This window comes from Poecilia formosa, unplaced genomic scaffold (genome assembly GCF_000485575.1).
Source record: "Poecilia formosa unplaced genomic scaffold, Poecilia_formosa-5.1.2 Scaffold183, whole genome shotgun sequence".
NCBI classification, from domain to species: Eukaryota; Metazoa; Chordata; class Actinopteri; order Cyprinodontiformes; family Poeciliidae; genus Poecilia; species Poecilia formosa.
The window spans coordinates 1118334-1134296 of NW_006800122.1; the positions used below are offsets into that span (position 1 = coordinate 1118334).

Sequence of the window (15963 nt, forward strand, 5' to 3'; positions counted from 1 at the left end):
TGGTGGTGAACAGGGAAGGGGGCGGGGATTAAATCTTTTCCTTTTTGTGTGTGTGTGCGTGAGTGTTTGTGTGTGTTTTCTAACCAGCTGAAAATGGCGGCGGCCCGGACCGTCGATAGCTCCTAACTTTTATCGCACAATAACAAACACCTCAAAAATACTGGGCTTTTTTCCACATAACATGGGGAGAAACCGTATCCAGAGGCTACAGACGCGTTAGTCGGGACACATTACTTCCACCACACCGTCTTAGCGGAGTTTAAACATAAAGGTAATGATGAAAAGCTCCCAACTACCGTAGACGGGCTAGCGACAACTAGCTAGTTAGCATCATTTATAGCCGACGACCTAAGAACTGTATTGTCAGCAAAGCTAGTTTGCCCGCTCAGCTGACGTTTGGTTATAGCGACACATATTAGTTCATTAACTATGTTGCTGTCAGTTTCGACCCTTAGCAATTTGAAAAATAAGAATATATTGTAGACAAAACCAATCGTGTGATGCTAGCTTTAGCTCGCTGGCTAATGCAATAGTAGCAGGCTAGAACTAGCAGTGAGCCCCGGCTCAAATAGAAGACTATTAGTTTTAAAGAAATATGTGACATTATAGCAATGCCTTTGAGCGTTTAGTTTGCCCGTTTTAGAGATTTAACTTTATTCCTCTTTTGCAGACTATGGAGGATCCTCACACACGGTACAGCAAACGACTGGTAAGTAACTTAGCCAAGATGCTACCTCTCCTAAACACTTTAGTTGTTTATAATACGTCTAAGATGCATTTGCTGCCCTGCATATATATATGTAGCCGTATTCTGCTAGTAATTGTGAAACCTTTGTGTGGTGTGTTTGAATGAAACGACCGGCTTCTTTTGTGCAACTGACTCCAAGCAGAAGCCTCTCTGTTTTGGTTGTAATGAACTTGTTTAAAGACCCTGGGTTCAATAGAAGGTCAAGTTCACCATCTACCCTGATAGCGTTTGTTCAGCGACCTTGTTTCACCCTTTTACAACCCTTTTTTCTTTCAGATTTAAAGCAATAAAAGTCCACCTGGACAATATATTTAAAAATATTTATCTTAATAGTTTCTGGACGGGGGGTTATTAAACATCATTTTAGAAAGCTTGGAAATATAGGGTTTTTTTCTGTTGACTCACTTGTTCAATTTCTCAAAGAGTTTAATGTAATTGCAAGTTAAATTGATGAATAACACTTCTTCCTGTTTGTTCCCTTTCTAAATTTTAGCATAATTAGGCAGTTCTGGTTTGATTGCATTGTATATTGACAGTTTCTAAGAGTGGGGAATGCTCTTCATTCTTAAAGCAAATTTAAGCTTAAATAATAGTTTATTTGGTGTGAGAAAAGCACATATTTGGGAAGGGGGGTGGAGGGGTTTAATCCATCTGTCTGGCCAAACAGTGCTTCATGTGGGAGGGGGGCTCGAAGGGGGCAGTGTGTAGAAGATTAACTCCTGCCATCGTATTATGGTAATTCTTTGTGTGCAACATGAAGTGATGCCGCAGCTGGTTGAGTGATCTCAGGCGAATTGATTTTTCGTCTTCATCTAGAATTACAGTTCAAGACTAATCATGATTTTAGAGAAGATCAAAAACAAGCTTTATCCAGTATCTTTCCATGTGCTGTAAGTAGGCACGCTGCTATCGGTTTGTCTGTGCTTGATGTTTTTGCTAGAAATACAGGATCAAGCTTGTTCTGACAGTGAGTTATGGTTTCCTTTAAGGGATGAGCTGCATACTCAGATTTTGGCCAACTTTGTGTTTGGGTTTTTGATGACAGAAGCACCTTGGAGAAGCATACATGGAGAAAAATGTATGCTGCGGGTTCACTGGCAGAGGGAGTAGTTTTGAACTCAAAAGAAAATAAAAAGCTTAAAAGGATATACCCATTTATGAATTAAAGTGGATGTTATCTGTTTTTACAAAAATAAGTCAAAGAACTTGTTGTTGATGCATTTATAGAATGAAAATTGATCTAGTTCATAGTTTTACAGTGTTTCATGAACAGGACGAAGAGTTGCTGTTTTTTTGTGTTTAATATAATTTCACCTGCCAATTAAAAGTAAATTTGTTGATTCTCGTCAATTAGTTGTCGCACCTTATGCTTTTGCTTTAATTGTTGCCTAAAAATATTTTTATTTGCTATTGTGATTTTCTGTTTAAAGAATTCCTGGTGATTAACAAACTCAAACCATAATTGGTCGTTTTCTTTTCATACTTGTTAACAAATCAAAGTGGAAACGTTGCTTTGATGAAACCATGTCTGAAATGTTTCTCAACCAAACTGTCAAGATTTTTATGTCCAAGTTCAAGCTGCTTTACTAAAGCCCAGATGGTCGGGTTTCAATTAAAAAAAATTGTGACAGTCTTTTTGTCCAAGTTCTTGAATTTAATCATAACAATTGTGAAAAAGTGAGGTGCCTTTTAGCTTTTTTATGTTGCTGTAAAGTAACAAATGTGGCCTTTGTGCTGAATAAATGAGCTGCTGAAGATTAATTAAGAATTTATTCCAGCCACATAAAACACAACATTCTTCATAAAATACTTTACTGCTATATCCATCACATTTAAGCCAGACATGTTTTGTGCTCTTGTGTTGCAATCTTTTCTTTACAAGTCTCACTGGAGATTGAAAGGCAAAATTTATTCACAAAGTCCAGCTGCTGAAGCCATTCTCTTGTTTAACCTACACACTCAATATTGGTATAATTTTAGTTTTCTTTTAATTATTGCTCTTTCAAATGAAGTTGTTAGTTTTAACCTTCAGTTCTTCTAAAAGGTTTGCTAATGCACCTTTTTAAAGGATGTATATAAACACTGTTCTAATCTTTTCTATTATCCTTGTATTCATTTGAAATTAACTTGACTTTCCTTTTGTGTTTGAGATCTTTCATGCTGTTTTCCAAATTAGTTTTTTCAGAACAAGTGATAAAATAGTCTTTTATCCCAGTTGCGGTTTGGAGCACAGCTTTTTTAATTAGCATCTTATTTGCTCATGCGGCTGTTTTCTGTTTTACATTAGTTGCTGTGGCGCTGATTTGTCAAGGAATTTGGAAAATGATCATTTTTAGCCCAGAAAGTGTCTGTTAAATGATTTATAGGAACTTGTAGTTCAGTGTTGGTGTGAATTATATTTAAATGTCATTCACAAGGTCTCCAGAGTTGCTCCTTTGCTCTGTTTTGTTTTTCCGTCTGCTCAAAATAAGTTACTTTAAGAAATCCTGGGGGACTTTAGACTTTAAAAAATCCAACTTGCTCTTTCACAGAATCACATGATTGATAATTGAATGAGCTGAGATCTATCACAACATAACAGCGTTTATTGGAAACAATCACCAAGATGACAGAAGGGAAAAGGGAAGTGAGAAAAGTGGCATCAAAGAATTTAAAAATAATTCGGGGCACAAAAGAAAACAAGAGAACATCTGGAGCTAAATTCTCCATCCCTTTCCCCCACCTACACATTAAACTGTTGCTGATATTGTAGTCACTCAAATCGGTTCTGACTTTTAAAATCCACTTTTCCTCCTCAGCGGACGGCTCCGCGAAGGCAGTACCAGGATGATGGAATCTCAGATGATGAGATCGAAGGCAAACGAACCTTTGACCTGGATGAGAAGCTGCAGTGTGAGAGGTTTGGCAGTGATCTCGTCAAACACATGGAGGGTAAAGGTGAGATGCCCGCATGTAAATGAAATGGATCCACTCAGGATGTGTAAAGGCAGTGCAATTATTTTTAAGTCAGTTTGTTCTGTACTTGTAGGTGAAACTTACAAACACAGGAGTGTGTCCTGTTTGTTAAATCATTTTCTTTGCTTTTTCCATCTCCTTGATAGATTTTACATATGAATATATACAGAGAGAAGGGCTCAGGGACCCCATTATTTTTAAGACAACCGATGGGCTCGGTATACAGTAAGTCGGTGTATTTATCTTTCATCTCATAATATCATTTAAAGAGAATTAGAAAAATTAAAAAAACGACTCTGTCTTACAGAATGCCAGACCCAGATTTCAGTGTGAGTGATGTCAAGTTATTTGTCGGTAAGTTCTTGAATTCTGTATTCTGTTTGTATATTTGACCGTTTTCTCTTAGGCTTGTTGCTCGTCTTTAGGATCAACTATTTTAAAATGTTGGAAAGCTAAATGTCATCAATTCTTCCTGAAAAAAGACAAATTGAGCTCAATTTTTATGTCTAACGTTTTATTTATTACAATTTAAAAGTTTATACAACACCTTTTTTAAAACATATGTCACAAATTTAATTGCTATTTAATTATTTTAGCTTAGTGTATTTTAGGCTGCTGAAGTTTCCCTCCTTCTCAAAACTGAAGTTATTCCAGGGCTGAATTTTAGCTTCGTTTATGGAGGTGTCATTTGCTGAACTCTTGTCAACTGACCTGCAGGCAGTCGACGGATTGTAGATGTTATGGATGTGAATACCCAAAAGGGAATTGAGATGTCTATGGCTCAGTGGCGACGCTACTACGAGACGCCGCCATCGGAAAGGGAGAAACTCTACAATGTGATCAGCCTGGAGTTCAGCCACACCAGGCTGGAGAACCTGGTCAAACGACCAGCATCAGTAAGGACCAAAGTCATTTCACACTTTAGATCTTTACACATATTTACAGTTGCATAACAAAGAACTTAACATATTTTTGACTTTTTGACTGTTTGACAAGGCCATGGCAACACTTACTAGATTGCGTTTTATTTGCAAAAAGAAATCCTGTTGGCTGGCAGTGGTAGAAATAAGTGTGAAGACACATTGGCATCATCTTCTTCTCTCCTCTGTCCAGGTGGACCTTATTGACTGGGTGGACAACATGTGGCCTCGTCATCTGAAGGAGAGACAGAGAGACTCCACTAATGCCATTATAGACATGCATTATCCCAAAGTACAGAAGTGAGTAAACCACCTGGATATTTGATTCACTTCAGTTAAAGTTCTCTACTGGACATTTCTAGTACATAGATGCTTAAGAAAAGTTGCTTCATTGTTTTCTGAAACTGGCTGTGTTTGTTTCTCAGGTACTGTCTCATGAGTGTGCAGGGCTGCTTCACAGACTTCCACATTGACTTTGGGGGAACTTCAGTCTGGTACCACATTCTGCGAGGGGCAAAGGTCAGTTTTGGCATGATGCTGTATAAAAAAGGAAAGCTTTTGCTGTATTTGATCATAGGCCAATTTTTCTTAACATCACCTTTCATTTCCTGTTAGTGGAAATTAAAATGAAAATTTGGTTCCAAATTCATTTTGTGACCTCTGTATACCCGCCTTTGTTGAACGTTTTGCTAAGCTGGAATAGTTTTGAGGTGGAGACGGTTTTTAAGGCTTGATGATTAAGACATGATTAAGTTTAATCTGGTTTGGGAGATAATATTTAAGATGATTCAAACTCTGTATTTATCATCTATGAACATTTTCATATTATTGCAGGTGTTTTGGTTGATTCCACCAACGCCTCAGAACCTGGACATGTATGAGAACTGGGTTTTATCGGGAAAGCAGGGCGACATCTTCTTGGGAGACAAGTGTTACGACTGCCAGAGGATAGAGCTCCAGCAGGGCAACACCTTCATAATCCCGTCAGGTCTGTTACGCCAATAACGACGGTCAAGCAAACACATCTGCTTCTTCTTATTGAACATGAGAGGGTAAAACAAGGAGTTTTACCCTGGTTAGATAAAAGTGGAAGAAGAACGCACTTGATCGTCACATTTATTGTGAATGTTTTGTGTGCTGCAGGGTGGATCCATGCTGTGTACACTCCAGAAGATACTTTAGTGTTCGGGGGGAACTTTCTCCACAGCTTTAACATCCCCATGCAGCTCAACATCTACAATATTGAAGACCGCACACGGGTGAGAAACAAATCATACCTAAGCTTATCAGATAGTGTTTTTTTATACTATTATTATAATGCAAGGCAAAGTTTCAGTAGGTGTATAATAAGTGATTACACAACTGTACCAAAAGAGTGAGTCTTTGCACATGATTCACAGTTTCCCCACTGAAGGTCTTAAATCTTTATTTCCAGCAGTTGGTGTGTTTTGTTGAGTAAATCTTTGTACATACATACCATTGTGTAACGCAAGACTTAACTTGTGGCGATGTTGCAATTGAACTTCTGATCTACTGCCTGGGATGCAAGAGAAGATTTCAACCAATCGTTCTTAAAATAGAAAAAGGTATTTGTTGCTGATAATTGGATGATAGTAGAAACTATTTCTGCACATAGGAATATGTAAGAAGCTTGCTGACAAATGGCAACAGTTGTTATCGTATTAGCTTTGAATTGCTGGTAGAAGTACACACCTTTCAGAACCTGTTGGTCATGGCTCAGGAAAAGCTGATGGGAGCTTAAGGATGTCTCAACACCTGATAGCCTGGAAGACTTTACCCAGAATGCCTTGTGCTATAGTCATTTCTGCTTTTGGAGCGGTCTCGGTTTCACTTTGGCATTCACATATGTATTCTAACCGCACCAGAGTTCAACTGAACCAAGGTTGTAGGCAGATCAGATTTCTCTTTTTTGTTGTTGCTCGATTACGCATTTACGCCTCCCCAAACGAACCAGGGTTTGATTAAAACAGACCAAATAGGACTGGTGTGAATGCACCCTTATTGAAAATCTTGTCTTCAGTTACATCATAAATACCTAAATAAATTTTATGAAAATAAACAAAAGTAATGATGAGGTGAGCTGAATTATTTAAAAATATGTACATATTTCTGTCATCGTTGTTTAGGTGCCAGCAAAGTTCCGGTACCCGTTCTACTATGAGATGTGCTGGTACGTCGTAGAGAGATACCTCTTCTGTCTCACCAACATCTCCCACCTCACCCCGGAGTTCCAGAAATACTCGCTCGGCATTGGTAAGAATGAATGAAAACAAAGTTTTCCTTTTGTGTTTTTCTAGTTTTCAAGCTCCCACACGGGATCGGGTAGAAACAATTTCGTCTTTGATTTCTTTTTCAGGACTGACTCGCGCAGATGTCGGAAGTAACGATCCCCCCATTAACGGCACCAACGGGGTCGACGGTGAGGATGAAGAAAAGCCGAAGGTAGAAGAGATCAAGGAAGAGGAGGGCGATGAAGAGCTTGAAAACAAAATAGGAACGACTCGGCCTGTGCTGACGCCTTTTGAACTGGAGGGACTGTGGAACCTTTTAGGGAAGCTGGAGGAGCTGCCAGCCCATAAAAAGTGCGTCCCTGCAGGAATCAGAAATGCTGCAGCGCTGCTGGAGGACATGAGGGTGGGTAGCTGTACATTTCTTGAATGTGATATCATTCTACAAAGCTTAAATGTTTTCCATCTTACCTGGTTGTGTCCAGGCTGTTCTAAGGGAGCGAGCCGGTGACGACATCAAACTATCCTGCACTGGAGAGCCGATCGTCAAGTGGCCTGAAAGGGTGAGTTACGGATATTTAATATATCTATTTTGTTTTAACACTGTGATATTAAAAGCTCAATTCATGTTAATATTCTCTCATTACTAACATGTTTCTCCAAACGTCTTCTTCTGCTGTGGTGTAGCCGTCATGGTACCAGCCCCCAACACCCCCAGCACCTGTTATTTATCGTCCCCGCCTGGGTCCGTCTCTGCACAAATCTAAGCGGTCTACCAAACACACTTCCATTTCGGCGCTGCGGCGCCGGCGGGTGAGATGCAAGCGATGCTCCGCCTGCTGCAGGAAGGAGTGCGGGGACTGCCAGTACTGTCACGACATGAGAAAATTTGGTGGTCCTGGACGCATGAAAAAGAGCTGCGTTATGAGGCAATGTCTAATGGTGAGATGACAGGCAAACTGATGGAGTGCTATAAAACAATGTTAAAACTAAATAATGTTGCAGGACTTTCAAAAGGTAACGTTTAGCTTAAAATTCTGTTAAATGATGCCAAAAATATTCTTTAGATTCTAAAGAATATGAGACTGGTAGCTTGAGGTTCTCTGACAAAATTGAGATTTTACTTTTTTTTCTTTAATATAAAAAAGATTCTTAGCAGCTTTTTATATTTTTTGTGATCTTCTGTATGAGAGCAGAAGTTTCTTATAATATATTTTTTTTGCAGCCTGCTTTGCCAAACACAGCCCGATGTGCCGTTTGTGGAGAAGGAGAGTTTGACGAATCAGATCCCAGCACGTACTCTTTAATGGAGTGCACCGCCTGCTCGCAGATCGTACATCGTCAGTGTGTTAAGGTGAGTCTTTTCTGCAGGCGTAGAAGCAGATACAATGAAACGGAGAGGGTTAAATAAAGATTAAACATTAAATCAGTTGCTACATGCCTTTCAGCACTGGGGCAGGTGCATCATAATACTTCATTCATAAATGTCATTGTTTTGGTTTGGGATTCACTGATCAACCTTCGACTTGTTACTATATGCATTACCGTGTTGGTGACTGGTGTCATACTAAGCCTAAGATGCATTTCTTTGCTAGATTTGGTCGTGTTTGTGTCTGAGCTTTAGCGTTTCCGTTTCAGGAACCCGGTGAGGGGAAGATCAACAAGGACCTGCCCAGCTGCTGGGAGTGTCCCAGATGTTACCAAGGGAATGACTCCGACTCAGAGGTACAAGATTTCTGCTTCTGTTTCTTGGTGTTTCATTGTATTAGAAACTATTTTTTTTCCAACCAGTTAAAATATAACATCCGGTTTATCGATGTTCAGTCTTCCAGTGAGGAGGAGAGTGAGGACTCGGAGGGCTCCACATTCATGCCACAGTCTAAACGTTCGTATCAGGATGACGTTTGCGAGGAAGGTCCGAGTCGAGGGAAACGAAGCCGACTGCACGGCCGACAAACGGCGCCCCCTCCCTCCCAAAAGCTGCTGCTACAGCATCAACAGAGTCGCAAACGAGAGAGTGCACTGGAGCACAGACTTAAGAAAAGGGTAGATATGATGCACTTGAAGAGTGTTTACTATTTAATATTTTACTTGTTGAAACAAGGTTGTAGAAAAAAAATTCAATGTTTCTTAATTTTTCACCTTCCAGATAAAAATGGAGAGGAGCAAACTTTTAAGAGTAAGAAACTTTTGCTGTTTTGCAGTTTATAATATTGTGCTTAAGCCTGCGGTGTCCGAAGTGTGGTCCAGGGGCCATTTGTAGCCCCTCAACTGATTGCCCATAATTTCATATTAAAGATGATACAAATCCCCCAGCCTCCAGCACAGGTGTTTGATGCAAACCTTGTGTTTTTAATTACAAAGTTTTTATCACAAAGTAAAATCTTCTTCCAATAGAAAATGTTGGAAACGACACCAATCATTTAAATTTGCTTTAAATGATTTAATAAACTTTTAATTAGTTTATTAAACCTGGCTAAATCCAGCTGGTGTTTTCAAAGAAACGATTACCTAAATACTGACTACATTTCTCAAAATTGACAAAATTTTAATATCTTTATATTTTTGAATTGATGTCTTGAAAAGTTGCAAAATGCATTTTAATAAGGCAAACCTGAAAAACTATTTAGGTTTTATGCAGAATAATTTATGACTATTTTATTTTTTTAAACTATTGCATTCTTAGCTTTTTGTTGATGAGGTAAAATGAACTTCTTCGGCCCTCAGATCCTTTTAACTTGCTGATTTTGCCCCTTGTGACAAAAACTCTGGACACCCCTGGCTCTAATCATTCCATGCTTTTGTTTTGCATTCAGATTTGACTGATTGAAATTAGTGTTTAAAAAATGTCTTATCCTTGTTTATCTTTTTTCCCCCAAAGAAACAGGCGTGTTTAGATCGCTCTCCCCGGTTCCTGAGCTCCAGGATGATTTCTCGCTTGCACTCTCCAGTCAACAGACTGTCTCAGGGCCAAATCCGGGGCTCTGGTTGGGCAACTGGTTCGTCTCACAGCAGCATTCTGGGAGGTAATGGATCGTTTGGGCAGCAGAAGTCCTCCCACGGCCTGGTGCTTCATCCCAAAGGAGAGCCCCGCAGGGGGCACGGAAGAGGTGTGAGGCTGCGAGGAGGAGGAGCGGGACGCGGCATCAGAGGTGGAGGGAGACACCACAAGCCGGAGGAGGACAGCGAGGACAGCAGCAGCAGCAGCACCAACAGCAGCAGCAGCGAGGAAGACGACGAGGAGGAGGAGGAGGAGGAGGAGGAAGAGGAGAGCGGGCTGAACAACGGGAGGGTGGGGGATAAAGAGAACCGGCCGCAGTCGAGGCGAGGGCAGCCCGCCACAGAACAGGACGAGTGTGGAAGTGGACTGGGCAACCAAAACGGAGGAGAAAAGGACGACGAAGAGGAGGAAACGGAGTACGACATTCCAAAAGGGGACAAAGACGGCTCGTTCATTAAAGTGACGCTTCAAAAGCCGCCCAGAGCAAAACAGGACTCCTCAGCGATCGTCCCGAAATTAGAGGCCATCGCCCCTCAAACTGCAGCTTCTGCAGCAACCAACCAGAGCAAAGCCCTCCACAGACCCCCCATCAGAAATCGAGGGCCTTGTCCGGACCGAAACACAAACCGGGTGACGCCGCCGCGCACTCGGAGCAGACACACAGACTCTCATTCTTCCAACCCGGACAGGCTGGAAGCATCAAAACAAACGAGATCGACCAGACCAGCTAAACTTAGCAACGGCGCTTCCTCCTCTTCATCGACTGAGCTTCATCATCTCAGAGTCCCCCTCTCCGCCCTGCAGGAAGGAGGGGGGGACGCGGACAGGGAGAGCTGCGGGGGCGGGCCGACCTGTGAGAGGGAGGTCTGGGTCTCCGTCTTTCGCTACTTGAACCGAACGGATCTGTGTGTCTGCATGGCGGTCTGCAAGAACTGGTACAAATGGTAAGACCTGTTCACACAGTTATTGTAGATCCGATTAACAGTTTGACTAGTTTCACCTCCTTTCATTTTCTCTCACTTAAACTCGTTTTTTGCTTTTCTGGCCAACTTGTCTTGTAAATACCAGAGTCCATTCTGGTCCAATTTAAATTTGCAGACACGAGCTACAGAACGATGAGTCGCTCACAATTTGGTTTCATTCATCAGTGAGAAGTCAAGTCGACTTCTACTTATGAGGAGTTTTAACAATAAGCTACAGAAGGTTTCACCCTAAAGTGTGAACTTCAGATTCTCCGTTTCACATTTATCCCAGATTCTTACTCATCTGGTCCATATTTCACATGCTAACGTTTATTAAAATCTTTTCTGAGTTTGATAATTAACAGGCAACAAAACGCAGTTTGGGTGTCAAAACAAAGGCTGTAAGTAATTTCTTTCTTACACCCCTTTGTACTCTTATTCCTCCCCCATGATTTGTTTTTTTGAAACATAATTTTAGGCTTGAACCAATGAAAATTAGTACATTTTTCTTGGCAGTGAAATATTGCCTTTATTTATAGAGATAACCATAAAAGTACTTTGTTTCATATTCATAGGTAAATTAGTATTTTCAGAAAACTATTTCTTTTTCCTGTGTAGTCTAGTTTACATTTAGGAAATCTGACAGATTATGACCTCTGATCAAATTACATTGAGCAACTTTCAGCTGTTTGATATTTATAGGAGTAGTGAGGTGACAAAAGCAGTACCTAAGAACATTTCACTTAACTTGCCTCCAATGTGTAAGGATGATATAGTTGAGGGAAAAAAAGTTCTGCCCCTTGTTTTCACAGATTTTACTTCACCTCTGTGGACAAAAGCTATAAATGGTGGCTGGGATTTAAACAGTTAAAATCCAAGAGATTTATCTGTAAAAACTGAAAGTATACATTTTGCAATCTGCCTTTCAGTCATAGTTAACCTCTCATTCTGTTTTACAAACAAACTTGAAATTTAAGGCAAATATGCTCTTAAATTTCATCTTTGCCTGATTTTATGAATTTAGTCGTGGGACATTTCCCCTCTTGGAAGGATTATAGGTTTATCTGCTGAAATAAGCCGCCTGACAGAAATGTTTTATTGAGTTATTTTTGTCTGTAGGTGTTTAGATAAAAGGCTCTGGGCCCGAATTGACCTGAGCATCAAGCGCACTGTGACCCCTCAGGCCCTCACAGGCATCATAAAGAGACAACCCGTCACACTCGACCTCTCCTGGACGAACATCTCCAAAAAACAGCTCAACTGGCTGATTGGCCGCCTGCCTGGTACGACTCAAGTACAAGCCTCTTGTTGGACTCCTTGTTTTGATTTTCTTATTTGGTAGTGCCACAGTATGAAAACAAATGCGACCCGTTATCCATTTTGCAGGACTAAAGGACTTGATGCTGTCCGGTTGTTCCTGGTCGTCGATTTCAGCTCTCTGCTCCACCGGCTGTCCTCTCCTTCGCTCTCTGGACCTGCGAAACGCGTACGGCGTCAAAGACGCACAGATCAGGGAATTGGTCATACCTCCAGGTAAGCAGAAGAGCCGCCTCAGACTGCAGGTGTACATTACAAGACCTGCCTGACAAAATATTAATATAAAGTTGATGTAGACCTGGGCGACGGAACAAATTTTAACAGACACCAAAATTTGACGATGTTGATGATTTTACCCATGTCAGTATTTAAAAAAATGAAAAGAAAAGTTGTCTTTCTTTGGGTCTGTATTGGAAGGCTATGCTCATGTCCCTTTAAAACGCTGCTCTGTGTACAGCCTGTCGTCTTTAGACTCCACCCCATACAGTCTGCAACAAGAAGTAAAGTAGATGGGGAGGTTAAGAAAATGAACATTTCAGAATGTTGAAGCTGTATTGGTAGAGCTGGTCGAGAAGCAGCTCATTACCCCTTAAAAGCGTCAACATTTTGAACATTTTGGGTTCTGCGAGGACATTAGAACGTTACTAAATACTTCTAAATTTGTTCATTTCTGCTTATTTGTTCTATAACTTTTAAGTGCACGTTTACTTCATTTATTTGCAGATTGTTTTTTTTTTTTTTCAAACCCCAATAAAGTGGCAGTAAAAATACTTGGTCCAGGAGAGTATTGATTTTAGGCCACAACACCATAACTTCTCCAACTTTTTTTCTCCACTTGCTTCCACCAGGCTGTGACAACCGCAGCCAGCTGAGGAGCATGCAGTGCTTGCGGCTTGCAGGTCTGGACATCAGCGACCCCACTCTGCGGCTGGTGATCCGCCACATGCCCCATTTAACTAAACTGGATCTGTCCCACTGCAACAGCCTCACCGACCACTCCATCAACCTGCTGACCGCGGTCGGCTCGTCCACCCGGAACACGCTGACCGAGCTCAACCTAGGAGGTGAGCGATGCTGAGAGCGGGACGGACATCTCGGTTTGCATTTCCTCGTGTTTAACCTTTGCCTTCGTTTCTCTTCAGGCTGCAGCAAACTGACTGACGCGTGTTTGAAATATCTGCGCCGCCTGTCGTGCATCTCTCTGCTCGACCTGCGAGGCTGCAAAGGAGTCTCCAGAAAGGCCTGCGAGGCCTTCATCTCTGAGCTGTCGGTCAACACACTCTACTGCCTATCAGATGAGAAACTGATCCAGCGGATATCCTAGTCGCCTGCCTTCTCTCTGCGCTTTAGTGATTTGAGATGCAAAAAGCAGAGGGCGCGTCTCCGGACCCGTCTCTACAGGGAAACTGAACTGCAGGAGGGGTGGGGTCTGAACTGGAGCGCTTGCTTGCTTCACTGGTGTTTGGTAAAGGGAGGTGTTAGAGCAAGATCAATACGTCTTACTTTTATTTTTGTTTTTTTCTGTGTACCTACAGAGACGCTCAGGAGCCTTTTTGCTGTTCATTTTAGACATAACTTTTGGAAAGAGCATATAATTTTTCATTAACTGGAATGGGAGACTGATCAACTAGCTCAGTTTGTCCTGTGGATGGCCGCCTCGACTTTTTTTTTTTTTTTTTTTGTGAAAAAAGTACCAGTGTTGGCTCTCATCACAAACTCTTGCCTTTCAGAATTAGCAAAGACTTTGAGTTGCATCCGTGGGATATAAATAATTGATCCATTATGCTAATCTATCATAAAATCTTATTTTCATTGTGACAAAACAGAATCGCTTTGACTTCAACTACATTTGGGTGCTTCTAGTAGATTTTTTTTTTTTTTTTCTTGTCTGGGTTAAATTGTCAACATTTGCTTTATGCACAACAGCTATGCTTGGAGATTTTTATTTTTATTTTTTATCTAGACATAAGCAAAATCATCAGACTACTGGAATGGCCTGTGTTTACCATTGTGCATCCAGCTTTGTAATTAAAAGACTTATTGCAGCAGTTGTTAGGGGTATACATTGTTGTAAAGCTTGAGAAGGTACAAAGACTGTGTGAGTAGGCAATCAACATAGTAACAAGACCTCACCCCGCCGATGGGGCAGGTTGTAATAAGTGTGGGGGAAAAGCCAAGGATACGCTGACAGATAAATGGTGCATTTCCAAACAGCAGTTCAACTTCAGGTGCTATTATTTTGAAACACGTATTGGTTTGTTTTTTTTGTACAGACGTTGAAAGCAAAAAATATTGTAGATGAAACTGCTCCCCGCCCCTCTTTGATACAATTTTCTTTTTTTTAATGGATTGGGGGGAGAGGGGGAAGTAGTCACATTTGTTCACTCGTCTCTGTCTGCGTGGAGATGCAAGATTTTATTTGGAGAATTTGCTCGTTTGTTTTTGTTTCCTTTAAGTGTTAAAACTGAAACAAAGCTCTCCTCCCGGACTGCTCCCCTGGCCATATCCCTAAGAATGAATATAATTATATAAATATTTACTTTTGTGTAAATGTGTATTTTTTTTTCTTCTGTTTTTTGTTTTTGGCTTCCTCTTTTAGATTATAAACGGATCGTGTAGCATTGTAATTATTTTCAGAAGCTTTTTTCACTTCATGTTGTGTTATTTTTCAAGAAAAATAAAAAAAAGTTGACATCGATTTCAGCATCTTTGCCAAGTTGAAATGGCGACTCCGCCTTACTTCTAACCTGTCAAGCTAATTTTAATGGGATTAAAAGTAACAAATGCAGTTTGAATTTTTTTTTTTTTTGAGAGCATAAAGTTTGCTGACTGTACATGAAGACCTAATTTCCCCCCTAATACTCAGAACTGACTGCGCCACCCTTTGGTGCAATGAGTTCTTCATTCTGCTATGAAGCAATCTTGGTCCATTCTTCTTGCCGAATTATTTTAAAACAGTCACTTTGGTGGATTTTGAGGTGGCCTATGCCCCAACTTTGACCAGGCTACTTCAAAATCCTTGTTTTTGAGTGGCTACTTAGTTAGCCCTCCTGGTGTTGCATAACCCAGATGTGCTTTACTTCAAGCTCTTAAACTGATGGGTGAACATTGTTTTTCAGGGTTTTCTGATGCATGATTTACGTTTCCTTCAGTTCAAGTTGTCCAGAAGAAGCAAAGCAGTCCAAGACCATCACCATGTTGGACTGTTGGTAGGATTTCTCTGAAGTCTTTTTTTCAAATGTGAGACTTGCATTACTTTTAGATGTTAGTTTTTTTTTCTTATAGACGCTAATGTGCTCTTGTACTACCTTAAATGGGGAAAGTTTCTAGTATTTCATAGCACTTAAGTCCCAAGCTGTTATAAATTACTTTTTTAACCCTTGAGAAACAAAGTCAGTGATGTTGTTTCTCATCTGTTCTTTACATTTGAGATGTGCTGGTGTTTTTGCTCCTTTAGCCTACTTCACGTCAAACAGGTTCTAATGATAAAATTACTTTATGCTTCTTCAGCTCATAATCAGACCTGGTGAAATTAGATCCTGCTTTTAAAATGTGGCTAATTATAGTTTAATTTCTGATTTTAAAAAGGAGGAAAGGGGATCTTATGAAATAATTTCTAAATTGAGTTTTGCATTTTTTTTTTAATTAATAAGAAAATTTTTATGAACAACAACAACAAAATCAAGAAGGGAAGAAATCCGGAGGAAGTACTTTCTCACAGATTTGCATCGCTGGATGACAGAAATCCTGCCTCCCGGCTCCACCCAGCAGCCTCTCTCCGCCACCTGGAAACAAAGCCCCTTCAAACTAA

General features: G+C 40.6%; 1 protein-coding gene across 1 annotated transcript; it reads left to right on the forward strand.

Annotated features, from left to right (window-relative positions):
* Positions 1–51: 51 nt before the first annotated feature.
* Positions 52–14507, forward strand: kdm2ab (lysine (K)-specific demethylase 2Ab). The gene is made up of 23 exons (XM_007565874.2): positions 52–271; positions 671–709; positions 3547–3685; positions 3850–3928; positions 4011–4057; positions 4421–4599; positions 4817–4923; positions 5049–5142; positions 5458–5611; positions 5767–5882; positions 6771–6897; positions 7001–7278; positions 7358–7435; positions 7560–7814; positions 8098–8226; positions 8511–8597; positions 8697–8918; positions 9022–9051; positions 9754–10817; positions 11955–12118; positions 12222–12368; positions 13001–13216; positions 13295–14507. The coding sequence occupies exons 2-23, from the start codon at positions 674–676 to the stop codon at positions 13474–13476; spliced, it is 3930 nt and encodes a 1309-aa protein (XP_007565936.1). The 5' UTR covers positions 52–271; positions 671–673; the 3' UTR covers positions 13477–14507.
* Positions 14508–15963: the final 1456 nt, after the last annotated feature.